General features: G+C 35.2%; 2 protein-coding genes and 1 long non-coding RNA gene across 6 annotated transcripts in view; 2 read left to right on the top strand and 1 right to left on the bottom strand.

Annotated features, from left to right (window-relative positions):
- Positions 1–26032, bottom strand: part of LOC134208658 (uncharacterized) — a 33448-nt gene that overhangs the window by 3376 nt on the left and 4040 nt on the right. The window lies entirely within an intron of this gene.
- Positions 1950–2378, top strand: LOC134214396 (uncharacterized). Its single transcript, XR_009979769.1, has 3 exons — positions 1950–2070; positions 2154–2218; positions 2316–2378. It is a non-coding gene; the product is annotated as an uncharacterized LOC134214396 (long non-coding RNA).
- On the top strand, positions 4570–16582 carry LOC134214397 (uncharacterized). 4 transcript variants are annotated; one of them, XR_009979772.1, is made up of 3 exons: positions 4570–4632; positions 13130–13234; positions 16039–16582. XR_009979772.1 is itself a non-coding variant. In XM_062693776.1 (2 exons), the coding sequence occupies exons 1-2, from the start codon at positions 13903–13905 to the stop codon at positions 16080–16082; spliced, it is 798 nt and encodes a 265-aa protein (XP_062549760.1). In that variant the 5' UTR covers positions 13887–13902; the 3' UTR covers positions 16083–16582. The 4 variants fall into 4 exon arrangements, 1 of the variants encoding a protein (XP_062549760.1); XR_009979771.1 differs by lacking the exon at positions 4570–4632 and adding an exon at positions 12669–12784; XR_009979770.1 differs by lacking the exon at positions 4570–4632 and having other exon boundaries at positions 12675–13234.

Genomic DNA, 26032 nt, shown 5'->3' with positions numbered 1-26032 from the left:
ATGTTCATCGGTTGTGTAGAAGATTATTGTCTTCTACTCATCTCATTTATTCATAGAAGCGTGTAGAAAGATTATCCACATGAAAACAAAACATTACATCGTGTGCTAGAAAGAGACATATCTAGGCTCCATCATGGAACTGATTAGTGCTGTCCAATGAGCAGCTCGAAGTAGCTCGAAGTTGTTCCCGTCCTGCTCGTTCTTTTTTGTCAAAAAATGGGCATGAGCAGGACAGGGAGAAACTTCGAGCTACTTCAAGCTCTCATTGGACAGCACTATTGTTTTTTAATGATTCCTTGTTGACAAAGACAGCTTGTTTACGTTTGCTGCGAAAAAACGGTTTTTACATTTCTTCGGTCTTTTAGCATCACATCGAACTGCGTGCGTTGTTTATTGTAATTTTCTTGTGTAAAATGTGATTGTATAATAAATCAATTCAAGTGCTCTCCACTAAACAGTTGTTCTCGCCTTCATCAAATATGGGTAAGTATAGAAACTAAATTTTAAAGAGATAATTTGCAAAACTAGAGCTATGGAAAACATGGTTAACATAACCAAACTTTTCGGATCTTCTTACATTCAAAGTACATCTGAAACTGAATATGGCGAATGTGTAGTCTAATATACAATCTTAAAATAGTTTTTTTTAAGAATGACAAGTGAAGAGTAAAATAGTTTGTTGAGACATAAGGAAACAAGGTGTGACATTCAAAATTCCAAAAGTACAGAATAGGTGGAATTCGTAGACCAGTTGTATGCTGAATAACATTTCGAGCTCTTGCTGGAATAAACCTCTTCAAAATCCTACTGGGCTTACCATTTCATTGATTTCATGTCTACAAAATAAAAGTACCAAACGCTTTCATTTGATCTTCATCACCACTGGTCAAAAGTAGAACCAGGACACTGTGCTAGTTATCCTGAATTTTTTCACGTTAATGGTTTTGAGTTTGAAAATGCACATAAAGTCTATGGTCTAAATTATCCTCTTCAAAATTTCCTTTACCAAATTATTGGCATAGCTTACGTTTTTATTACATGCAGTACAACCGCTTTTTCTTAAGGTCACTCCTGACGGAATCCAAGTTTCAAAGTGCTCGCGTTTTCGGGGGCACACCAGTCGATACGGAAGCAACGCACAACTGTCATTTTTATTTTTTCACGCATCCTGCGACGCCGCCTCCGTATCGAGTGATGTGCCCCCGAAAACGCGAGCACTTTGAAACTTGGATTCCGTCAGGAGTGACCTTAATACAATATCAGGAAAAAACACAGTTTGATAAAAACTGGCTTCAACAAACTGATGCCAATGGTATATGCTTCGAGAATCGGGGTTTTATCGCATTAAAGGATCACGCAAAGTCAACTAAACATCAAGATTTATTGAAATTGTTCGATGACACCAAGCAGCTGCGTTTGACTTCATCAGAGTCAAGTAAGGTAATAAACAAATGAATTTTCTGTAGTATTTAATCAATTATACAATTCTAATGTTTCAGATCCTCTCAAAGTCTTCACAAAATAATGTGAGTAACCACCCGCATAATTGAAAACGATTTGCTGTGTTGTTGTCACTATTCACATGAAATAAACGATATTGTTACGATTTACATTACCATTGGTTTACAATGTTATTATATGTTTACCCGAAAACAGTATTATACATAATTGTTAATCTTCAATATCATATGCAATAATTTCAAAGCATATTGCATCTTAACAATTTCTTATGGTCCATCATGACAAAGGAAACGATAGATAACTGTAAATGACTTACAATTAATATTGTAACAATATAATATAGCTATAATATAGCTTTGAAATTATCATGTACTGTTCAAGTCTAGCTTGCTACTTCACACTGCCGTGAAAATTAATATCTTCCAATGATAAAAATGCAATAATCGTTGGAGTTCTGTGATGAATGTGTGTTTATTTTTTATAAAACCAAAAAAAAAGGTTTTCCGTGTGTTTGATTTCTGAGGCCTGATATATTTACTGATGGTTGGATTAGTTAGTTTTGATTGTGATTTGTGTTAAAAATATAATAGTTCTGCATAAAAAACAAAGGTTAGTCATAAAATTTATTCATATCAAATTGAATTGAATTGAAATAATCAAAATACATATATGTATTTAATATCTATTTTCAGTTTCTCCGCACATATCGGCAGCTCAGATTTTCAAACCAAGCGAATAGTTTAATGGCTGATTATTGGTATGTACTACGAGCATTATTCAATGCTTTAAGTTTTTAAGCTTTATAAAGGTAGGTAGCTTTTATTTAAGTAGTTTTTCTTTTCCATTTTTTGCAGTTACCGATGCGGCTTCTCCCGATATTCAACACCCATTATGAGCTTCTGTACCGAGAAAATAAAGTGAAGTTTTTCGATTTTGTGTGTGCGAAATATGTGTATTATCTAATGCAAACATTCGGCAATATTTAAAAGTGGCTCTTATCAATAAACAAAATTAAATATAACTGTTGTGTTTGTTATTTATGAAGCTAGAAAAATAACCAATTATGCTCGTTCAACTAGTGAAGATACGGGATACGGTGCGTGGTTTTGCTTCATATCGTTCTACTGTTTTTAAACTGCATACCATACCGTTTTTGTCCGAAAAACATATTATACCTGAACAGTAACACATACTGTGTAGCGAAAAAAATGTACCGAAAAATTTCCTTTTTTGTATGTTAATTATACTTAACCGCCTATTACTCATATGGTACAATTGCCAATAATAGCATGACATATTGTGAAAACGGTATATGTTGATGTTAGTTTATCATACATATGAACAACAAACAGAATAGTGAGTTTAATATAATTTACTGTTATGACCTATCTGTGAAATGGTCCAATTATGGTTCAAGATTATGCGGGCAGGACGAATTATTACCATTAGTACGAAACCGTCTTCTTCTAAAGAAACCCAGCAAGCACAACTTCGTCTACATATCACTGATGGAGATATTATTAAAAACCCAGATTGATCCACCTAGCAGTGATTGTGCCTTTCTCGTACATAATTGAACAATCCAACCCGGTAAATTAGTTGAAATGTCGAGTTATTTGTGAGTGTATTTTCAAAAGTTCTAAGTAAAATATTATTAGCGTGTGCGTTTTTTCAAGCCTTTTTTATGCTTCAAAGCTACAGAAGCGTTATGGCCTTATGAACGTAACTTGCATGCTATCAAAACTTGTGTTGCATTTGTTGTACTCAAGTATTGTACTAAAGCGAGAAGAAGAGATTGCATGGGTTGATTCTACAAGGCATTTTATAGCATGTTATGACTTTTTCACGATATATCAAAACTATTTGAATATTTAGAATTTTTTGGAATGTGCAATCGTTTTGAAATTCAATAGTGATCAACAACGCTTACTTCTTTGTCGATTGCAACTTGCTGCGAGAGAATCGGTTAAGAATTACTATGTGAAAAATTGGCTCATGTATGTCGTGACCCAGACGAGGTTTCTAGACTCGTCCGTTCGTCGCAACAATACTCAGCAAACTGATTCGCACTTCGTTTTTTGACACGATCATTCCAAAACCAAGGTAGCTCGCTACACATTAAAAATAAACACACAACAAGAGAGTATACTATAATAAGAAATTTACTGATTGCTAACATCACAATTCAGTAGAGTGGACCACTTTTTTCGATACTTCATAGACCTAATCTTATCTACCACATTCTTCTCCTCCTCTACTCTCCGATGTGTAATAGACGTAAAATGACTTTATAGTTATATATTGTTAGTCCTTGAACCTTTTCTTTTTTTTGTTATATAAATAACAATTTTAAAATCCAATCCAATAAAAATCCAATCCAAATCTAATCCAAATCCAATCCAAATCCAATCCAATCCAATCCAAATCCAATCAAAATCCAATCCAAATCCAATCCAAGTCCAATTCAAATCCCATCCCAATCCAATCTAAATCCAATCCAATCCAATCTAATCCAATCCAAATCCAATCCAATCCAATCCAAATCTTATCAAAATTCAATCCAAATCTAATCCAAATCCAATCCAAATCCAATCCAAATGCAATCCAAATCTAATCCAAATCCAATCTAAATCCAATCTAAATCCAATCCAATTCCAATCCAAATCCAATCCAATTCCAATCCAAATCCAATCCAAATCCAATCCAAATCCAATCCAAATCTAATCCAAATCCAATCCAAATCTAATCCAAATCCAATCCAAATCCAAATCCAATCCAAATCCAAAATAAATACAATCCAAATCCAATCCAAATCTAATCCAAATCCAATCCAAATCCAATCCAAATCCAATCCAAATCCAATCCAAATCCAATCCAAATCCAATCCAAATCCAATCCAAATCCAATCCAAATCCAATTCAAATCCAATCAAAAACCAATCCAAATCCAATCTATTATGTACCTTAAAATGAGTTACCTCAGTTTAATGTGTAACCATTATAAACAATATTTATATCAAACGCTTGACGTATGTCAAGCGTCATCGAATAAATGAACCGGCGTTTGTCGGCCTCTTTCAACACGAACCACCATACGAGTAACACCTAATTTACAACAGCTCCGAAACCCATCAAGTATTATTACACTTATCTATTAATCAATCGTTCCTCCGTGAGTATTCTCCGTTCGGTTCCGTCTACCTCAGTCGCTCTTGCCGGTTATAATATTGGCGACGAGGAAAATCTACGAAAAGTGCGCGTGTGAAAAAAAAAAGTTCTGTTCCCCGGGCGATTGCCGGAAAGGCAGTGTGCAGGTTTGCCTCTGCACAGTGATTCCACTCCATACAAAAGTTGGCAAAAACCTCTAACAGGCTCGTAAATGATCCTTTTTTGATTTATTTACATAACTTTGGGTCTAATAAACTTTGCTGGATAATTTGTTAGGTCCTGGCATGTTTTTAGGAGTGGAGAAAAGAGGGTACGTACACCTGTGTTTCGAATACTAGCAGCGGAGGGCGATTTTCATACAAAATGGTCAACTTTGACAAGCTGTAACTTTGTTCCCGATGACCGATTAGGCTGAAATTTTGGCAGTGAGCTATAAATATGTTGAAATTGTTATATACTACGTTTGAATATTTTCGTCCCACTAGTCAAAAAATTACACTCTAGTTTAAATTGTGCAAATTAACAGCAGTATTCATATGAAAATTATTAAAAGCTTTTTAGTGGAATATCTGCACTTTTCAGGAGACGAGCTACTACTATTCCATTTAATTCCACCACTTGTTTGTAACTTTTCAGATACTTATTTTGACCTCAACAGTAAGGCCGTCTTCAGTGTCTCATACTAACTCGTCATATGGCAGTAAGCAGTTTTATTTTGATATGCTGACCAATTCAAATGACTCATTCCACAATTATTATTACTATTTGCACTTAGTGTCTCTACATGCAAGTTGATAACATTTCAATCAATTGTTTTCCAGATATTTCCATAACAATACTTCTATTATTTTGATTGATTTGATTTTTTAGTGGTTCAAAATATTTGATGTTTAGTTTAGCACAGAGCTTCCCAAACTTTTGAGTATGCGACCCACCTAGCAAAATTCTATATGTCTCGCGACCCACCTATGAAAAAATGCATTTTACCAAGTAGTATTAAGCATTAATTGAATCAGAATGTCATCTGTTTCGGCAAGTTTTACAAAAATATTCACGTTGCCTTCATGTACAAATGCAAAAAATGACAAAAATGATATTGTATGTCAAAATGTTTTTATTTTACTTCATTAAGGGGCAGCTTTTAGGCATAAATGTTTTCTAAAATAGCGTGATGATGAATATTTAAAATAAAATGCGAATTATGTTCCTGAAAAAATGATCAAAAGATCCGGCATTCGAGCTACAATTAATATTTATTCTACGCGACCCACCAACAATCCACTCGCGACCCCCCTGGGGGTCGGGACCCACAGTTTGGGAAACCATGGTTTAGCTATTAGGTATACTGTCGTTATACGCATATAGCCAACATGAGACAAATATGCGTATGACGGCAATATAGATAAAGGGTATAAAGCATAAGATAATGCTTCTTAGAATTAGGTAACTTATGGATGTTTATTATGTATTAATAAAAAAATATATATGTTTGGCCATATTTTTCGTCCATTCCTCATATCAGTCTCATGTGATTTTTTCGCATGATCATCAAAAATTCATAAAATGAACAGATTAAAAGTTTCTATCCATTTATTCTTAGATTAGCCTTAAGGCGGGATTATACCGCTAGGCAAACAAGAAACCATTAAAGTGATTTGTTCACTTGTGTTGGATGCTTGATTGTCTTCAAGTTTATAAAAGCATTATTTTATATATTAAATATCATATGGTTTAAAAACACTATAATTTCTTCTCTACCAAAACAATCTTCATTTTTTTATAAATAATATAAACAAAATGAAAGTGATTTGAAATATATAAATTTGAAATTTGTTTGACATTTGAACTAAACCGAAAATATCCACTCAAGCATTCTCCAGTATTACTTAAACTCTTAGAATTTGCTTTCAAGCCGAGATCGGATCATTTGCCATAAAGGCTGTTTGACATCACGTTCATTTGGCATTTGGTGTAATTTTGGTGTACTCACCTCTATGAGTCGGTCTTGAAGCGACCATCGACTCATGGAAATATAGAGATGAGGAATAGAAAATCTTTGTAAAGCTGTTTGAAGAGGCAATCACAGTAACAGTAAAATAAGTTTTAATGTGGTATAATTGGCTTCCATGAGTCGATATAGAGTCATAGAACATCGACTCTCAGAGGTTTGCCTGATTTTGACTTAGAGTGGTGCCGAAATTAAAACAGAATGGTGGATATAACAACAGCCACAATTCCGAATCATGCAGACGTATTTATTTCATAGAAAGCATGAATTCGCCGGTTTGAGGCAAAGATAATTGTTAGCCCTTTATTGGGGTCATAGTTTACTCAGGAAGGGGTCTCCAGTAGCCTTGCGTGCCAATCCAGAGATGGCGAGTTCGATTCTCGGTCCCGTCTAGGATGTTTTTGGGTTGGAAACATTCTTCACTCCCTGGGTATAGTGTATCCATTGTACTTGCTACACAAGATACATAACAGGGTGGTTCAAAAATCGATTTTGCTCCACAGTGCTCATCTGATTCTTTACCATGTTCTGAGTGTCCTCTGAAATTTGAGCTCATTTGGGTTAAAACTGATTTAGCACAAGCCGTTTCAAGTTTGCATGCAAATTAGTATGGGGAAATTTATTTTTTCATTATACTGTTAATGACGCTTCCCCATCAAGCGCATGTTAAAAGAAAACCTACATAGCTAAAAGGAATACTCAACAGCTTTCACTCAGTGAAAAAAATTAATCAACATGCGGTTTTCGTTGGGTGAAAGCTGTTGAGTATCCCTTTTAGCTATGTAGGTTTTCTTTTAACCTGCGCTTAATGGGGAAACGTCATTAACAGTATAATGAAAAAATAAATTTCCTCATACTAATTTGCATGCAAACTTGAAACGGCTTCTGCTAAATCAGTTTTAATCCAAATGAACTCAAATGTTGTATTGTAATCGCCAAAATAATTAGGTATTTTTATATGAATTTTTGCAAGGTTTTCTCCCAGAAAAATATCGAAAGGATTTTACAAACGAATTCCTTAAGAAATTTCTAATAGAATATCCGAAGAAATTTCTAAAAGAATTCTTAGAGCAATTCTCAAGGATTGCTCAGATGAGTTTTCAAAGGAATATCTGAAGAAAATGGTTTTTCCAAAAAATCCTAAAACAATATCCGTAGGTGTTCTGAAGGAATTCCTTCCAGAAATTTTCCTTAGGTATTTCGAAAGGAATTTCCAAAGGTATTCAAGAATTCGTGAAGGAATTTCCGAACGGAATTTTCAAATCCAAACCTAAAGGAATTCGATATTCTTAAATTTCTGCAAGAATTGCTTTGGACATTCCTTCAAGATTTTTTCCAGACATTTCTTCAGAAAATCCTCAAGAAATTACTTAGAAGATATATTCATAAATTCCTTTGGATATTCTTCTAAATATTTTTTGAATATTCAAAGAAGGAACTATAAGAAATTCCAAATTCTTTTAAGAATATCTTCAGAAATACTTTTAGAAAATCGGAATTCCTTCAGGAATACTGCATGAAATTTAATTAAAAAATACTTTCGGAATTTTTTAGAAGAAATCATACCAAATTTTCTTTGGAAATACTGCTGAAATTGCTCTAGCAAAAGTTTCTCATCCAAAAGTTTCTCAAGAAAGTTCTTCGGAAAATCTTGAAGAAATTCCTTGAATTTCCTCAAAATTTCCAGAAGCAACTTCATCACGGAAGTCTTTCGAAAGTTCTTTCCGACCATTCGTCCGTATTTCTTTATAAATTTTCCAAAAATCTTTTAGACCTTCGAAGATTCCTTCTGGAAAATCTTTGATCATCCATTCGGGAATCTCTTCAGAAAATCATTAAGAAACTCTTCCAGAAATTTTTCGGTTATTTCATGAGGAAATTTCTTTAGAAATTTCATTCAAAATTGCTGGAAATCTTATGGGATTTCTGTCAGTAACTTCTCCGAAAATTTCTTTAGGATTTCCTAACTCATTTTTTTATTAATTTTCCGGAAAAAATTCAAGAATTGATTCGGTTAGTCATCCAGCATACCTTCAAAAATTCCTTCAGAAATTCTATCATAAGTTTTTCTAAGTAATTCATCGGAAATTCATCCAGTGACTCATTACAAAATTCCTCAATGAATTTTTTCGAAAATCCTTCGCAAGAAAACTCTAGAAATACCCTCAGAAATTCCTTTGAATACCACTTAAATTTTTTTGAAACTCTTCCGAATTTTCTTTCAGAAGGTCTTTTAGCAATACTTTCAGAAATTCCTCCAGGTCTTCTTCATTGGTAATACATCCTCACTGAAACATTGTTGCCTTGCAGCTTAATGTTCATTGAATACTTCTAAAGTTATTAGGTTTGTAAGCCAAATGCTCAGATGAAGTTCAAAACTTCAACGATTAGCGACCATCTCAATTACAGGTGCAATGGGCAATGGTGTACCATCAAGTGCACTGAATGCTTTACTGTATATGTTTCCTCTGCATCAAATTGTACAATTAGAAGCTGAAAAGAGTGCTTTAAGGAACAGAAGATCCAAAAACCTCTTAGGGGTGACCTTAAGGGTCATCTGAGCATTCTAAAAACTTCAGTATAAACTCCTAGTACTAAACAATGAATACTGAATGGAGAAAAGTACAATTTCAATCGACTGTTCAAGGTAATTGATCCTGGACGCAATACATATGGTTAAATGGAGGACCGAAACTTCGCTCAGGATCAATTACGTTTCTGTACAGGGGTTCAAAACTGAACAACCAAGTGAAAACAGGAGTTACTGGCCCTGAGATAGACATATCGATTCCCATCGAAAGTTGGCCATCCCTATTCCCAACGGAAGTTCACGCAATTCTAGAGTGTTCTGTAATATGTGCAAACAATGGCACTCACCTCCAATAGCGATACGCCATACTGACATAGCTAGAAAAGGGAATACATTACCCCATTCCAAACACTGCGGGGAAAGTGGATAATGTGTTGTCCCTGCCTTCCAGGTTTTATTTCGATACCCATAGATATCGATATGTTCCGATATAATATCTCTTTTGGCCGAATGATTGAAAAACATATCTTAGATTGTGAGTAAAGACAAGTGAGTAATGGAAAGTATGTGAGAATTACATAAAGTGTAAAGCGAGAAGTGAGGAATGAGACATTTTCACATCTCATAATTGGAAGTGAGCAGTAAAGTGACAAATGAGAAGTGAAAAATGAAAAGTGAAGAGTGCGAAAGTGAGGAGGGAAAAAGAAGAATTGAAAATTGTGATATTTTTCTTATTATCTTCTTCCTTATTCCTTCTACCTCTTTCTCTGTTTCTTATTCTTTCTTCTCTTTTCCTCCTTCCTTTTTTCTTTCTCCATCTTTCTTTTTCTTTTCCAACTTCTTTTTTCATTCTTCTTTTTCATCTTCCTTCTTCCTTTATCCTTCTTCTTTTCTTTCTTCCTTCTTTTGTCCCTCCTTTTTCCTTCCTTCTTTTTCATTTTCCTACTGCTTCCTTGTTCTTTACTTCCATCATATACTTCTCTTCATCTTTCTTTCTTGTTCTTCTAGCTTATTTCTTCTTCCTCTACCCTTCTTCAATTTTCCTTCCTTCACCTTTCTTTTCCTTCTTTCATCTTCTTTCATATTTTTTTCCTTATTTCTTAATCTTTTTACTTCTCCCTTCTGCCATTATCTTACTTCCTTCTATCTTCTTCCTCTTTCTTCTATTTTCTTCCTTCTTCCTTCTTCATTCTCCCTTCTTTCTTCTTTCTTCTCTTATCCTCCTTCTTCCTTCACTTCTAGACATTACGCTTCTCACTTTCCAATTATCATCTCACCCCTTCTGCTGTTTTTCTCACTACACTCTCTTACTTCTCATTTCTAAACTATCACAACTCACGTCTCACCACTTGCGTCTCACTTTCACCACTTGCGTCTTGCGTCTTCTCTTTCTCCATTACTTATTTCAAACAAATCATTTATTACTTCTCATTACTCATTTTCTCAACTCTGTACTCACATCATGACTTCTAAGTTCTCATATTTCACTATTCACTTCTCGTTTCACTTATTAAAGAAAACTAATTTCAACTATTCAGTCAAACGTATTCGGTAAGCAAAGTTATCCTTTGGGCATTTCTTGGAAAGCCATTCCGTAACTTAATAGAACATTTGAATAAAATTTTCTCAGAGCAATAACAGTTTTGAATTAAATTATCATATAAAAATCAAATAAAAATAGCACCACCAAGTTTTATATAAACATTTTCAGCTTAATAATTGAAATTATAAACACATCTAGGAACTTTTTTCAAATGGGCGTACATGATTCTAAGCTTGATTTTTGGAACGGCGACTGTGCTCATTAATTAAACTATTTGGTGAACTTATGTGCCTAACAGAAGGAATAGATTCCGATCTATCTGATAGTACCGTTAGCTCAACGAAACATGCTGAATTGAGAGAGTATTAGCCATTTCAAATTTCAAGGTCAAACACAGTTACGCCTATTTGAAAAAAGTTCCTAGAAATAATCGTAATTCCAGTTAAGAATGTAACATTCTGTTTCACAACTTTTCAGTGCATTACATTGATATTAATGTGGACCACTTGCATTCAACCCTTAAGGGCGCAAAGCGTTTTTTAGAAATTGTCGAAAATATTTTAACTTAAATAACCATTAAATTCATTCACATCACTCTTTTATAAGGCGACAGAAACATAATAGCCTCAATTTTGTTGAGATGCACATTACCTGCCCAAACAAATTGATGAATGTACTTCTTTCAGTCGATAAGCTTACTCTTGATGGTTTTGGTGAATGACAATACTATTTTGTGAACGTGCGACCGACGACCGACGGACTGGAGGTCATAATTAGCCGAAACCTTTGTGAAAAGTAATGATAATTATGAGAATTTCGGGTAAATATTTTATTGGTGTGAGTAGTGACTAAAACAAGGTTTTAGAGAAAATCTAGAGAGTTTTGAGAGATTCGCCTGTTCTCCGGGCCATCATTCCTTAGAAAACTTTGCTCGTTGGTGTTATAAAAAGGTAAACGATTCGAAAACATAAATATGATAAAATTTCGTTTTCGTTTTCGTATTTTGAAGTAATTCTAGAGAATGGCCCGTACTGTCATATCAAAATACATTATCATGTATTTTTAAGATGTTTATGCTAAAATATTACCAAATATTGATGAAATACTAAAGTGGGGTATTTATGCAACTCGGCAAGCCTCGTTGGATAAACATACAACTCGTGCTGGAAAAATCATCTTTTTGCAACTAGTTGCACAAACTAATATTTTTAACACGTTTTATAGAATAAATGCTTATTTGTCTATTCCTATGCAAAACTTATTCAGGCACATCACGCAGAACCTGTTTACATTCACCTTATTGAAGTATTTGTGCAAGCCTTACTTGTTGTTCACATTCTAATAAAAGTGATTGTATCGAGATCGGTTTAACATAACTGCTCGAAAACAGGCTATTTTTCACTACATACCTTTTAGTGCACCCACACATACACAAATACACATTTACAAACACGGGTATCTGCTAAAAACACACGATCAGACCGATTCAACTACTCGAGCTGAGTCGAATTGTATTTGAGTTTGTATACCACAACACATCTGACGGAAAATAGGTTCTGGTGTCAAATAAGAACATTTCAGTAAAACTTAGTTATAGAAACGGCTAAACATCGAATCCAATGACCGGGCGCAGATTTGCGCAAGTCGTCAATGTGATATCCTGAAACTAGGCAAAAAATGCTACAAAATGATATAGTGAACGGCCATTTTAGCCCTTTCCTTCCTAGTTAAAAATCAAATTGAATTTTATTATTAATTTCCATACATTTTCTATGGGACAATAAAAAACACATCAAAACAGCTCAACTTAGAAAGATCGTGGTAATCTCATTTTTCATCCAATATTTTTGAAATTTTTTCTGATGATTCTCGAAGTATTATAGAAGTCGGGAAATATGAAATAATTGTGATACCAGAAAAAATTTTTTTTTGGGTTTTTGCCATCGCGAAATCACTGTGCTCTGGGGCGGAGCGCGATTTAAACAGCAGCGGTACAAAACGTTTAGACTGGTTGCAGAGCAGGTGGTAGATATCGGAACATTTCCGACTGGGACTTTCCCGGAGAAGCGGTATTGGTAAAGTATAAAGGGATTGAAAAAGCTAGTGAAAGCACGTTTTTGTGCTAGTGAAACACCATTTTGTGGTGTAAGAGGTGTATGATTGATAGTGATTTCATTTCATCGAAACAAAACAAACACGGGAACACGGAGAAGAAAAACTTTTGAAAAAGATTTTTTTGTTTGCATAAAGGATTTATTTTTCCTTTATTGTGTTTAGTCGGTAATAATTATGCTAAATTGAAAATACGCCTATTGTTTTATTATTTTAACAGAAGGTTGGAACAACAAAAGAAAAGTGAAAAGTTTTTTGAAACTATTTAGGTAGTGATTAATAAGTGTCCTTCTTTATATTCCATACAGATAGCGGCGATTGTCGACGGATAGATTTTTCCCCTTTGGAATTAAAGTCCGTGGAAAGTACCGGAGCACAAGAAAATTTTTGGGTTTGGTAATTGGTGGATTGTGGTAAGTCGTTTTTGTTTTTACAGTGGTATTGCTTCTTTCATTTGAAATTTATATTTAATTAGTGAAAAAAGTGATTTTGGAATACATTGTTCGTGAAAAAGTGCATTGTGTTGAGTAACAATTAGACAAAAGGCCGCTTTTGGTATGAATGGCGGATACGCCTTAAATTGAAACGGTTTTATTTAATTAATTTGTTTTTTTTTCTCCCTTTTTTGTGAAATTTTTCGGTTTTTTTTATGATCATTGGAAGTATGTTGCTTTAATAAATTGTGCGCAAATGATTTAAAACCAATTGAGATATTTAATTTAGGGTGCTTATATGGTACCATTAACAAATTATTTTGAAACATTTATCCGAATTATTTTGGGTTTATTATTTTATTAAATTTGAATTATTGGTTGGTTTTAATAGCTATAGAAATCATGTCGTACGTAGCATCAAACATCGATCCGTACCGTAAGGGACAATCTTTTGCATCATGGTTTAAGCGGTTAGGGTACCATTTTCGTATCAACAAAGTAGCAGATGCCGACAAGAAAGACCACATGTTCCTTCTTGGAGGTGATTATCTTTTTGAAGTGGCTCAGAATTTGTACTTTAGTGAGCGGTTGCTTGATGAAGCACCACTTGAAGAGCTAATCGAAAACTTAAGCGAAAATTGGACAAAATGGATTCAGCCTTAATCCAACGTTTCAAATTTGGGTCCCGAGTACAACAACCTGGTGAAACAGCCAGTGATTTTCTTTTTTCGCTTAAACTCCAAGCTGAGTATTGTAATTTCAAAGGTGATAAACAGGATCGTATACTTGATCGCGTACTCATTGGCTTGTCGGATGACGCTTTGAGACAAAAGTTGTTAGCGGAAGATGGGGACAAATTGAATCTAGCTCAAGTTGAGAAGATTATATCGACATGGGAGTTAGCTGCTTCTAATGCAAAAACATTAACACATGATCATTCTTTTGAACAAATCGCTTCTATTGTTGGAAGCCGAGATATTTTTTTGCAACGCATGGCAGATTCAGTTCATGGTTGTGGCCCAATGAAGCGCCGTTTAGGCTACAGATATTCCTCAGCGGTTGGGGAGCGCAATGCAAAGCCATACTATAGACACAACAATCGGGTCGATAATTGTTCACAGTTCAAACAAGTGAGGTCTCATCAGGATCAGCATCGCAGACATCAGGATGCTCTGGTTCGCCCAGGGGAACTGAAGAATGAGAGCCGAATCGTTATCGACCGAAGAGTGTGCGACTATTGCGGAGTGCCAGGACATATTAGAAGGAGGTGCCTGAAGCTGAACCAATTCAAGAGGAGTCCAATCAACAACATCAACTTGAAAGAAAACAGTACAAATACGGACGATAATTTGTCGAGTGAGATAAATTGTTGGGAAGACAAGACTGATGACTCAGACCAAGGTGAATTACAGTGCATGCATGTTTCTTCCATTAACAAAAGTCATCCATGTTTACTAGAACTAGCTATTCAAGGCATTAATATGCAGATGGAGATTGATAGTGGCTCCGACGTTTCCGTGATTGGTAAGAAGCTATTTTTGGCTAATTTCGATGGTCCCCTACAGAAAAGTTTTAGAAATTTAATAGTGGTAAACGGTTCCAGTTTGAAAATTGCTGGGGAAGTTGTTGTTTCGGTAGTATTTCGGAATATAAAGGCAAAATTGAAACTTCTAGTATTGGATAGTGATCATGATTTTATTCCTTTATTTGGGAGAAACTGGTTGGATGTTTTCTTTCCCAACTGGCGTAACAGTTTTGAAAAACAAGTAACTGGAAACAGAATAAGTATACACAAGAACAACGATTTCATGATTTATGTCAGGACTAAATTGTCTGATGTATTCATTAAAGATTTTTTGACTCCTATTAAAGGTAATGAAGCCGAGTTGGTTTTAAAAATTGACACACCTATTTATAGGAAAGCTTTTGACGTTCCCGATGCAATAAGGGATAATAGTGCTGATATTTGTTTGCGATTCCCATTGGAGCAGTCAGTTGCTGATTTGGAAATGATTGTTAGTGCTTGTGATGCTTCTGCTGTTATGGCAGAGCAACCAAAACAGTTGAATAATTTGAAATGTACTCCTTCCACAACACTTTTTGATAGAATACACCAAGAATATTTCTACTATAAACATCACATTTGGTTTTTGAACGCTGATGGCTTTTCAAAGTGGATGGAAGTTGAACGGAGGAAAAATAAAAATGAATGTGAAGAATTGATAAAACTACTGTTAGCATATTTTGCTAAATATGGGTTTCCAGACAGAATGTCAAGTAGTGGTCCTCTATTAAGTCCTCACTTTTTTGAGAGGCAAGGAATATGGGGTTTAAACAGTCATCCGTATAATCTTGCTATTAATGGCAAGGCGGAGAGAATAGTACGAATGGTTAAAGATGTAATTAGAATGTTTTTACTTGACCCAAAGTACTTATACGCAGAGGAGGATCTAATTGGACTAGTTTTAATACATTTTAAAAATAATATGACGATGGAAGGATTTATTTCTTCTCGAAATGTTTTATGTTATTATTTTAAATTGTTAATCGATATGATTAATGTAATACTAAACAAAAACGATAAAAATGTACCATTAACTAAATGTGATAACCGCAATGATAAATTGTCGACGAGATATAGTAACGATATTGACAAAACGCCTAGTAAAGATCCTTTAGGCAGCCGGATGGCTGATGATGTGTTATGGTACAGAAACAGTAACCCTCTGTCTAAATGGTTGAAAGCTAATTTTCGTAAACGTTTTTGTAAAAATATTTTACAGACTACAGCTACGGCGCGCAGAAGTCAAATAAAGATCGTGCATGATGAGGACGGCCGGGTTCGACGAAAGATGGTGGTACATGTCGATCATGATGTCGATGATGCCGATCCATTACCACCACCATGTAGTACGATTGGCGAGGACTCTTTCTGGGGAATCCCGGAGAGCGATTTGCTAAGACGAAGAAACGACGAACTTCTGCCGGTGCAGCCGAATCGAAAACGAATGATTACTAATTTGGCGCTCGATGGCCTGCCAATGCGTTCGAAGAAAACGCGATGCAACAATCTGAAAAGTAAATTCAAATATTTTCAAAGATCGAAGTTAAGTTTGTTAATATTGCTGTTAATGTTTAATTCATGTCTTGTCAATTATAAAAGATAATCGAACATCTATAAAAAGGGAAGGATTATTATGTACCTTAAAATGAGTTACCTCAGTTTAATGTGTAACCATTATAAACAATATTTATATCAAACGCTTGACGTATGTCAAGCGTCATCGAATAAATGAACCGGCGTTTGTCGGCCTCTTTCAACACGAACCACCAAGCGAGTAACATCTCCTTTTACAACAGCTCCGAAATCCATCAAGTATTATTACACTTATCTATTAATCAATCTTTCCTCCGTGAGTATTCTCCGTTCGGTTCCGTCTACCTCAGTAGCTCTTGCCGGTTATAATACAATCCAATCCAAATCCAATCAAAATCCAATCTAAATCCAATCCAAATCCAATCCAATCCAAATCCAATCCAAATACAATTTAAATACAATCCAAATCCAATCTAAATCCAATCCAAATCCCATTGAAATCCAAAAACAATACAAATCCAATTCAAGTTTAATACAAATCCAACCCAAATTGAAGTCCAATCCAAATCCATTCCAAATCTAATTCAAATTAAATCAAATCCAATCCAAATTCAACCTTCACCCAATTCATACCCAATTCAAAACCAATCTAATTTCAAAACAAACCAAATTCCTCAAAATTCTATCAAATTTAACATAAACCTTATCACCATCGAATCCAAATCCGAAGCCATCTCAATCCAATCTAAACACTATCCAAACTTTATCCAAAAGAAATCCAAATGTAATCAAAATTTAATCCAAATTCAATCCGAATCTATTCCAATCTCCAAATACCTTCTTATTGCGATTTCCATATTCATTCTTCAAATTTAAAAATAAATCAATTCCAATCTACTGTTCAGGGCCGGATTTAGCCGGAAGGGGGCCCCGGGGCCGACAGCTTGTGGGGGCCCCAAAATGTACGAAAAAGGTTGGTTTTGGTACATAAGAATTGTGGGGGCCCGGGGCCACGGCCCCGCCGGCCCCCACCTAAATCCGGCCCTGACTGTTACCTTCGAGTTTGCTTCCAGTTTTCCAAACGGCTATACGGTCTCTGAAACACATCTTCAAATCTAGAAACTTTTTTCAAATGGAAGTTCAGTAAACAAAATATTTGAAACCTAATTCCAAAACCAATCCAAATCCAATCAAAATCCAATCCAAGCCCAATTCAAATCCCATCCCAATCCAATCCAATCCAAATCCAATCCAATTCAAATCCAATCCAAATCTTATCAAAATTCAATCCAAATCTAATCCAAATCCAATCCAAATCCAATCCAAATGCAATCCAAATCCAATCCAAATCCAATCTAAATCCAATCCAATTCCAATCCAAATCCAATCCAATCCCAATCCAAATCCAATCCAAATCCAATCCAAATCCAATACAAATCCAAATCCAATCCAAATCCAATCCAAATTCAATCTAAATCCAATACAAATCCAATTTAAATTAAATCCAAATCCAATCCAAATCCAATCCAAATCCAAATCCAATCCAAATCCAATCCAAATTCAATCTAAATCCAATACAAATCCAATCTAAATCCAATCTAAATCCAAATCCAATCCAAATCCAATCCAAATCCAATCCATATCCAATCCAAATCCAATCCAAATCCAATCCGAATCCAATCCAATCCAATCCAATGCAAACCCAATCCAAATCCAATCCAAATCCAATCCAAATCCAATCCAAATCCAATCCATTCCAAATTCAATCCAAATCTAATCCAAATTCAATCTAAATCCAATACAAATCCAATATAAATCCAAATCCAATCTGTATCCAATCCAAATCCAATATACTATAGTGCAAGTACAACGTGTCAAGAGAGCAGCCTCGTCACTTAAATGGCCAAGAGCATGGGATACCGCAGCAAAAGGTCGTTGGATCCATAGACCTAATCTTATCTACTACAATGTATTTTATGGCACATGTGCACACACACACACACACACACACATACACACGGACAGACAGACATTTGTTCAGTTCGTCAAGCTGAGTCGATTGGTATATAACACTATGGGTCTCTGAGCCAGGGATGGGAACGGTTGACATTTCTTTTTATCATTCATTCTGCCACGCAGTCAAAGAAAAACAAAAGCACGGCAGCCGCAGCAAAAACTCGATTCTGTTCTGTTTGCGCTGCGCACGAACCAAAACAAGAAATCTTATGCAAATGCTGACCGCACCGACGGCTCGACTCTCACGCAGAAGCAAACAAACAGTTTGCCCCATTGGCAAAAAAAATGTCACAATGATGCAAACTTTTTTTTTGAAAACCTGTTTCGGTTTGTGCGGTACATGAAATTTGACCGGATAAAATGTAAACATTCACATAATCACAGTGTTTTACTGTACATTTCCCATCACTGCTCTGAGCCTTCTATAAAAAGTTCGATTTTGGAGTGAAATGATTGCCTTTCGGTACAACTTTGTTGTACGAGAAAGGCAAGAAGAGATTAGGGTTTTCCACAGCGTAATGAAGCATTCTTCGTTACACGCAGCTGAAAAGGATTCGAATGTTCTCAAAATAATTGTTCCAAACGATCTGAGAGGTTTTTCTGACATGGTCAACGAGGCCATTGGGCCCTATTTCCGGGAGCTATTCCTAAAGGACGTTAAGGGCGAATACTTTTCGTTTCTCTTTGATGAAACGGAAGGAAACAATAAACGCAAGGAATTGGAAATTACCATAAAATATTTCTCGAAACGCCTACAAAACTTATGTTTTTTCACCTCGATTCTGCTTTTCTGGGAAAAGCAACGGCGGATATAATGCTCGAAAAGATATTGCAATCCTTGGAAAAGGCCAAACTTCCCCTGGCCAACTTGGTGATGGTTGGAAGAGATGGCCCCAAAGTAAACCAATCATTGGAACGGAAAATCAACAGTAAGCTGGTAGGCGAACGAGGATTTGAGCTGGTGAACATCGGATCTTGCCCTGCACATATTGAGCACAACGGAATTAAATACCCAACTAACAATTTTGGTTCTAAAAGCTTCAACTTCTAGCCTTTGGCTGTATAATATTTGAATAAAAGCAGCCAATGCTGAATAAAAGAAAAGCCTCCGCAAATAATCCCTTAAACTTCAACTCGACTATTACACAAATATCTATCAGCTAGTCAGTTTGTGCCGAATATATTTCATCTTTTATCGTTTATGCAGCTTTCATATAATCATAAAACAGCTCTGTCTGAATTAGCAACAAAGCTTATCGGTTAAGAGCTCATGTATGTAACTGAGTTGCTTGTTAGCAACTTCCCATATTACGGTGAGTAGCATTCACAATGAAAACGTTTTCGCTGTTGTTATAGCGTAATGGCGCTATAAATGAACTAACGAAGCATTTAGGCAACTTCTGTATCTTTGAAGATTACATTATACGCTTAACCTTATACACCCGATTCTTTTGACGTAAACTACGTCTAAGGGGAAGACTCGGATACAGGGTGACAAATGAAAATTTCCAAATTCGAGACCGTCACGAAATCATGTAAGATTTTGAACTTTAATAGCGCCTTTATCTTCCGATGGATTTTTGAGATTTATATATCAATCGACTCGAAAATTCTCTACCAATTTGTCAATTATATTGAAACTTTGGGTTATGAACGTGAAAATAGGGTATCGGATCATTTTGGCAGCACCCTCTTTTCTTGTCCGCAAGAGTCTCGTTTCGGCCGTCGCCGTTCAGTGCGGTTGGCTTTTGGACTCTGCTTTTTGTGCGGTGTTTCGCACAAAAAGTAGAACAATGGAGCCGGACCAGTGACCGCGGTCGAAACAAAATTTGCATTTAATGTAACAAAAATGCGTAATGTAGTGCATGGTGTATAAAAAGTGATGCAGATAGGGGCATGTTTGTGCAGGCATGAGACGATCAATTGTTATCAATGCCAATGCCCTTGCTAGTAATGCAATCATCGCAATGTAATTGCACAAACATGTTTATATTAAAAAACGACTTTGGAAAAATGTTGAGCATTTTTTTTGCAAACTGAAAACTAATAAGGCCGTTACACATATTTATTAAAAATTATGGTCTACGCAAGGTCAAGGTCTACTGGTCTCCGCAAAGTCAAGGGGGAGGGGGTAATCTTCTTCTTCTTCTACTGAATCGAGCGGCGTGAAAATTTGAATGCAGAGGTTTTTGGGCCGGGGAAGGTTCTTAAGATGGTTCGAGACCCCTCTCCTCTTTGAAACCTGGCTCCTATACAAATGAAACAACAATATCATCATAACTCGAGATCAAGCAAATGGAACCAAATCTGGCGTGTGGAGGTTTTGGAAGGAAAGATATGTTTCTGTGATGGTTTGCAACGCCTCCCCCTTCTGGAAAGGAGGGCTCCCATACAAATGAACCAAAAATTTCTGCATAACTCGAGAACTAATCAGAGAATAAATCAATTTTAGACGAAACAAAGTTCGTCGGGTCTACTAGTAAAAAATAAACTCGGATTTGTTCAAGAATGTTTTGAAAATTCTCAAAATTTACCGGAATTTTTTTTTGTTGCCCCTCAAATTGTTATTTTTGAGCAAAACAATCCGAAGGGGAGGGGGAATATTTTAAAAATATATTTATATCGGCCTAACAATATTTTGTCCAATTAAATGCGCGCCTGAATCAGAAGGATTTAATTTGATTCAGGAAGTGTGACTGCACTTAAGATATTTTTATAATACGTGGGTGCAATCATGCGGTACTTATTGTACACGACAAAAGCTCGAAGAACGCATACGTTCTTGAAGCGGGCTATATGAGTTACAATAGAGCTATCACCTTCTTGCTCCCTGATTCAAAACTCTTGCAATGATGTTAATAAAATGGTTGCACGAATATTTTATCCATTTTATCCATAGTGACACTCAATGTTGGTACAATCATACTCAAATCTGAATCATCGAGGTTTCATGCACGAGCCAACTCGCCTGCGATTCTGTAGGGGGAGCATCGCATCGCTTCGCTCACTCACCACAAAATGATTTCTCGCGTCAAAACGCAATCGAGGCGTATGTTTTGCTTATATATTCAATTATTAGCCATTGTTTTAGACGAAAAACAGTTAATTCAATGCATTCAACAATGAGGAACACATAAATATCATGCAATGATGCAAATTGCGATTCGAATCATGAGCAAATCTCTGGGCCATGATTCTGGTGGGATTTGACTCACGCATGGTTTGAATCGCTGATGAGATTTGAGATTTTGACACTGCTAGACAGTTTTCATAGTAAATTTTTTAAAGAATTGTCGTATCTAACAATTTTCATATCTTAAGATACGCTAGTTTTGTTCGATACCAGTGACATAAGTAATCAAATGAATTTTCTAAAAATATTCATGCATGATGGCACTGCAATCATCAATGAACGAAACTGCCTTACGTAGTTTACGTTGGGCGGTTGTGTCTTGTACATAACCCTTCTGATTTTTTTACACAAATTCAGTTCAAAATTTGAAAATCCGTGTAAAAAAAGTTTTATGATTTTTCGACGAATCATGCAAAATGGAGCAACTTGTACGGCCGTGTAAAAAAAATCCGTTTAAAAACAGAATCGGGTGTACTGCTTTTTTTTAATAGCTTATCAGTTTGGAACTTCAAAACCGCAATGTTTACATTTGAGTTTTGTTGCCGAAGCTGTGTATGAGCTATTGATTTCTGTAATGCAGCTACAAAGGTATGCTCTTATAGCAACTGACAAAGCGCTGTCATTAATGCTAGCAGATAGTGTAAGAAAACAAGCCATTTAGAAGCGATATTTCTTTTGATGGCTACTGTTAAACGATTAGCAGCAGAGTAGCATCTATACAGATCGAGAAAATGTTGCCTAAAAACAATTTCAGTGATTGATGATGCATAAAAGTTAGTCAACAGAACATGCTGATAGATGTTTGAACAATGGTTGAAATAATGCTGAAAGCATAATTAAAGATAAAGATGATGATGGTCCCGCCACATACCCCTACAAAGGTTTGAGCTAGACGATTTATCTTTAAGATAATTAATTGAATGATATAATAACAATTTAATCAGATTTGCAAAAAACAAAAACGATCTGATTACCATCACAGATATGAATTACATAACTTTTCATTACTATCCAGCAAAAAAGGTAAATTAAGAAAAAACTGTTATTTTCATCTACAGATTCTCATAGGCATCGGTAGTGATACTTCGAGTTTATACTAAAATGCAAAACTTGTGATACCTCTCGCACAGATTTCAAAAGTTCCACCAAGAATCGCGTTTCATGTTTATACAAGACCACTTAACGTTTATCACTCGTAAGCATCAATAAAATTAATAATCTAAGTCGTCAACAAAACTAAAACTTGTGTTACCGCTCCGTCGATATCAAAAGTTTCGGTATCAACCACGGGAACAAAACTCTACCAGATAGCCCATTACTAATCCGAAGAATCATTCAAACAGTTGAAAATGCGCAAGTCTGTACATAAATTTTAAAAATCATCCATATCTGCTTTGCGCGCGAGACTCAAACTTTGTAGACTACACAAAAAGGTCAAATTACAATTACGTCAATATATATAAAATCCATCATCATCATCGAGGCGAACAAAACAGTTTATCAGTGGCTCAATAAATAAAAAATACAATTGTCCAAACAAACAATCCGTAGGTCAAACTTCGTCAAGATACAAAATTTATTGAATTATAAAAGTCAACTAAGTAGCTGCTTAAAAGGCAGCTTTTACGTGTGAAACACAAAGTCTCTTAAACTGTGATAATGTAGTTGCACGTTTGATATGTGTAGGCATCGAATTGAAATAATTGATACCTTTAAAAAACAAAGAATTTTGTGAAGCTCCAAGTAAAAGTAGTAATTTTTAAGCTTATGTGCTGAAAGCAGCGTGTATAGGCCTCTTTCTAACGTTTAAACAGCATGAATCTGAAAATAGCGTTAGTAAAACAACCTATAGGGTATGAGAAGAAGCACATCCATAAATTCCTTTGTTATTTACATATGTCAAAGTGACGGTGATGACAGAGCAGCGGCCATTGAATCAGGAGATCAGGAGTTCGAATCTAGGTAGCAACAAAATTGATATTTGAGTTTTCACAAAAAAAAACATTAAATAAACTCCGAAATTTACTCTCCTCTTAAAAAATATTTAACAAAATTGAATTCAGTGGCTGTATAAAACTTATTTAACAGATTCAAAAAATATAGATAAGCGCCATTTAAGCGAATTATATTACTAAATGGTTTAGTAAGGATTGAGAAAAAATTGTGTAACATGCTGTAAAGTAGTTGTGCAGGCACGTCAAAAATAGCTGAATAGATTCGCCAGATTTGCTAGTAAAAGCATTGAATAGAAGTTCTTGATCATATGTACAGCACACATAATCAGCTTGAAGCCGTAGACGAGTTGAAATAGCATTTACATTGACATTAAATGTTGGTTGGGTATGCACTTAAAGAATATGGATCGGAGGTTTCAGAGTTGGCAAAGTAGTTTACTATTACTTTGAGGCGCCGGCTCGATGGGATCAGTTTGTAACCAATAGTAAGTGTAAGCCCAAGAAGTTCGTGAAGTTTGTAGATACGCACTGGGTGCAGCTAGGTAGTGCCGCATCTGTACTAGTAGAAAACCACAGATAACAGATATTTAGGCTAGAACAAATTTTATTGGAAATCCTGTGTAAATTTTTGAATTGATATACGTTGGCCCACTACTGCCATCTACTCAACTAATTGCGGCAATACATACGAACGCAGCTGATAAGCAACCGTCGAACGCAGCCAATATATTTGACAGCCGCATTTGGGCTGCGTTTTCAATGACAATGATTCTTGCGCCATCTCCAATCGATTGCCAAACGCGGTCTAACACGCACAGAAATATATTGTAGTGACAACAATAATTCAGATTGAATTCAACAATAAATATTGTTAACTCAGGGCTAATAATATTTGTCGTTTGAGTCAATCCATAATATTGTTGTTTCTACAATCAAACCGTTTCATGATTTTAGTCGCATTATTGTAGAATCAACAATATTTATTGTTGAAACAATCATCAGTGCATTATAGTTTCAATGATATAAACATATCAATTCAACAATATAATATTGTTGAAATAATAATAATTATTTTCATTTATTTTTGGCTAATATTTTTTCAGATTTTTTTTTCGTTTTTAGGTGAAAATGAATAAAAACAAATAAATGTAAATACTACGGATGATATTTTATTGTTTCATTACCCAATTCATTCAATTACTTATTGGTCATATAAAATCTGCTTCCAATGGCAATGCTGATTGAGAGCAAGCTCTGAAAATGAAATAAAAGATTGAGAATTATTTATCGTTCGATGAAAATTACACACATTTTACCTGATTTTCCCATATAGTTGCTGAATTTGTTGAAGGCGGAACCAAGCAAACCATGCTAACGATGGAAGATTGGCCAGCGCTCGGCATTCTATTGTTCTGCGAACCAGAAAACAATGTGTTTTTCAGGAGATTTAATTTAATGTTATCATACAAACCTAGTTATATGTTTTCTTCGATAACGAGCCGAAATACTCCAGAAATGAGTGGTTTCACTTTCTAAATTTGGTTCTAACGAAACAGCAAAACACCTAGTTTGACAAAACATATTTTTCAATTGTTATGATAGATTTTTACACATAAAAAAGAACACACCGCTTGACATTTAAGCATATTCGGAACAAAAAGGAATATTGTTGAAATTACAATAATATTGTTATTCCAATTATGTATTCCAGTAGAAACAACAATAAAATCTTTTTGAATCAACAACTAAGCGATTGTTGAAGTCAACAATATTTATCTTTAGTTTAATCATACACAATTTCGCTGCGTGAAAGTTGAAATACATTTGAATTAACGGTTGCGAATGTTTACACACGTATCGGATGCCAGCCTCAATATCTGTTATCTGTGAGAAAACTATAGTCAGTTAATATTACTCAAAACAAAGCGGTTAACATTTCACGAAAAAGTAATTGTGAGAATTCTTTCGCTGGCCGATTTTAAGTTACAATTACTTTATGTCATTGATCTATGCAGAAGCGCAGCAGGGGTTATTCAATTCCTTGAAACAAATAGTATGATTTTGTTTGATGTGTATGATCAAATGAAAATGTTTATAACGGCATGGTTGTCGAAAATCTATCGCGTTGAACAAATCGAGCAAGTTTTTATTCAGCGTGGCCTTGACAAAACAGCTTATGTGTAATTCGAAGATATCATTATTCCTAAGGTTATTCAAGATGAAAACTTTAGCAACAAACTTGTAATCAGTTTGAAGTCAGGAATGAAAAAGAATATTTCAAAACTGGTTAGCTATCTTCTTGACAACAATGTACTACATGACAATTTCAAGCTATTGTCCTTCCTCAAACCGATCAGGCTTTTATCTAACGACAGTGAGAGGAATATCATGAAACTTGCTGAATCGGTAGATTTTAGACTTAATACATCAACAATATTTGAAGAAGTGGTCAATTCACATTCAAATGCGGAGGCTGAGCACCGGTTCTCAACTTCAAAACTCATCATGTCTGAAAATCGAGCAAGCATGTCAGAAGAGTTATTCAATCACAGGAAAAACATCTTAAATGGAATGAT

The sequence above is a fragment of the Armigeres subalbatus genome, chromosome 2 (assembly GCF_024139115.2).
Source record: "Armigeres subalbatus isolate Guangzhou_Male chromosome 2, GZ_Asu_2, whole genome shotgun sequence".
NCBI lineage: Eukaryota > Metazoa > Arthropoda > Insecta > Diptera > Culicidae > Armigeres > Armigeres subalbatus.
The sequence above is the reverse complement of the archived record's forward strand: the minus strand, read 5'-3'. Positions and strand labels throughout refer to the sequence as shown.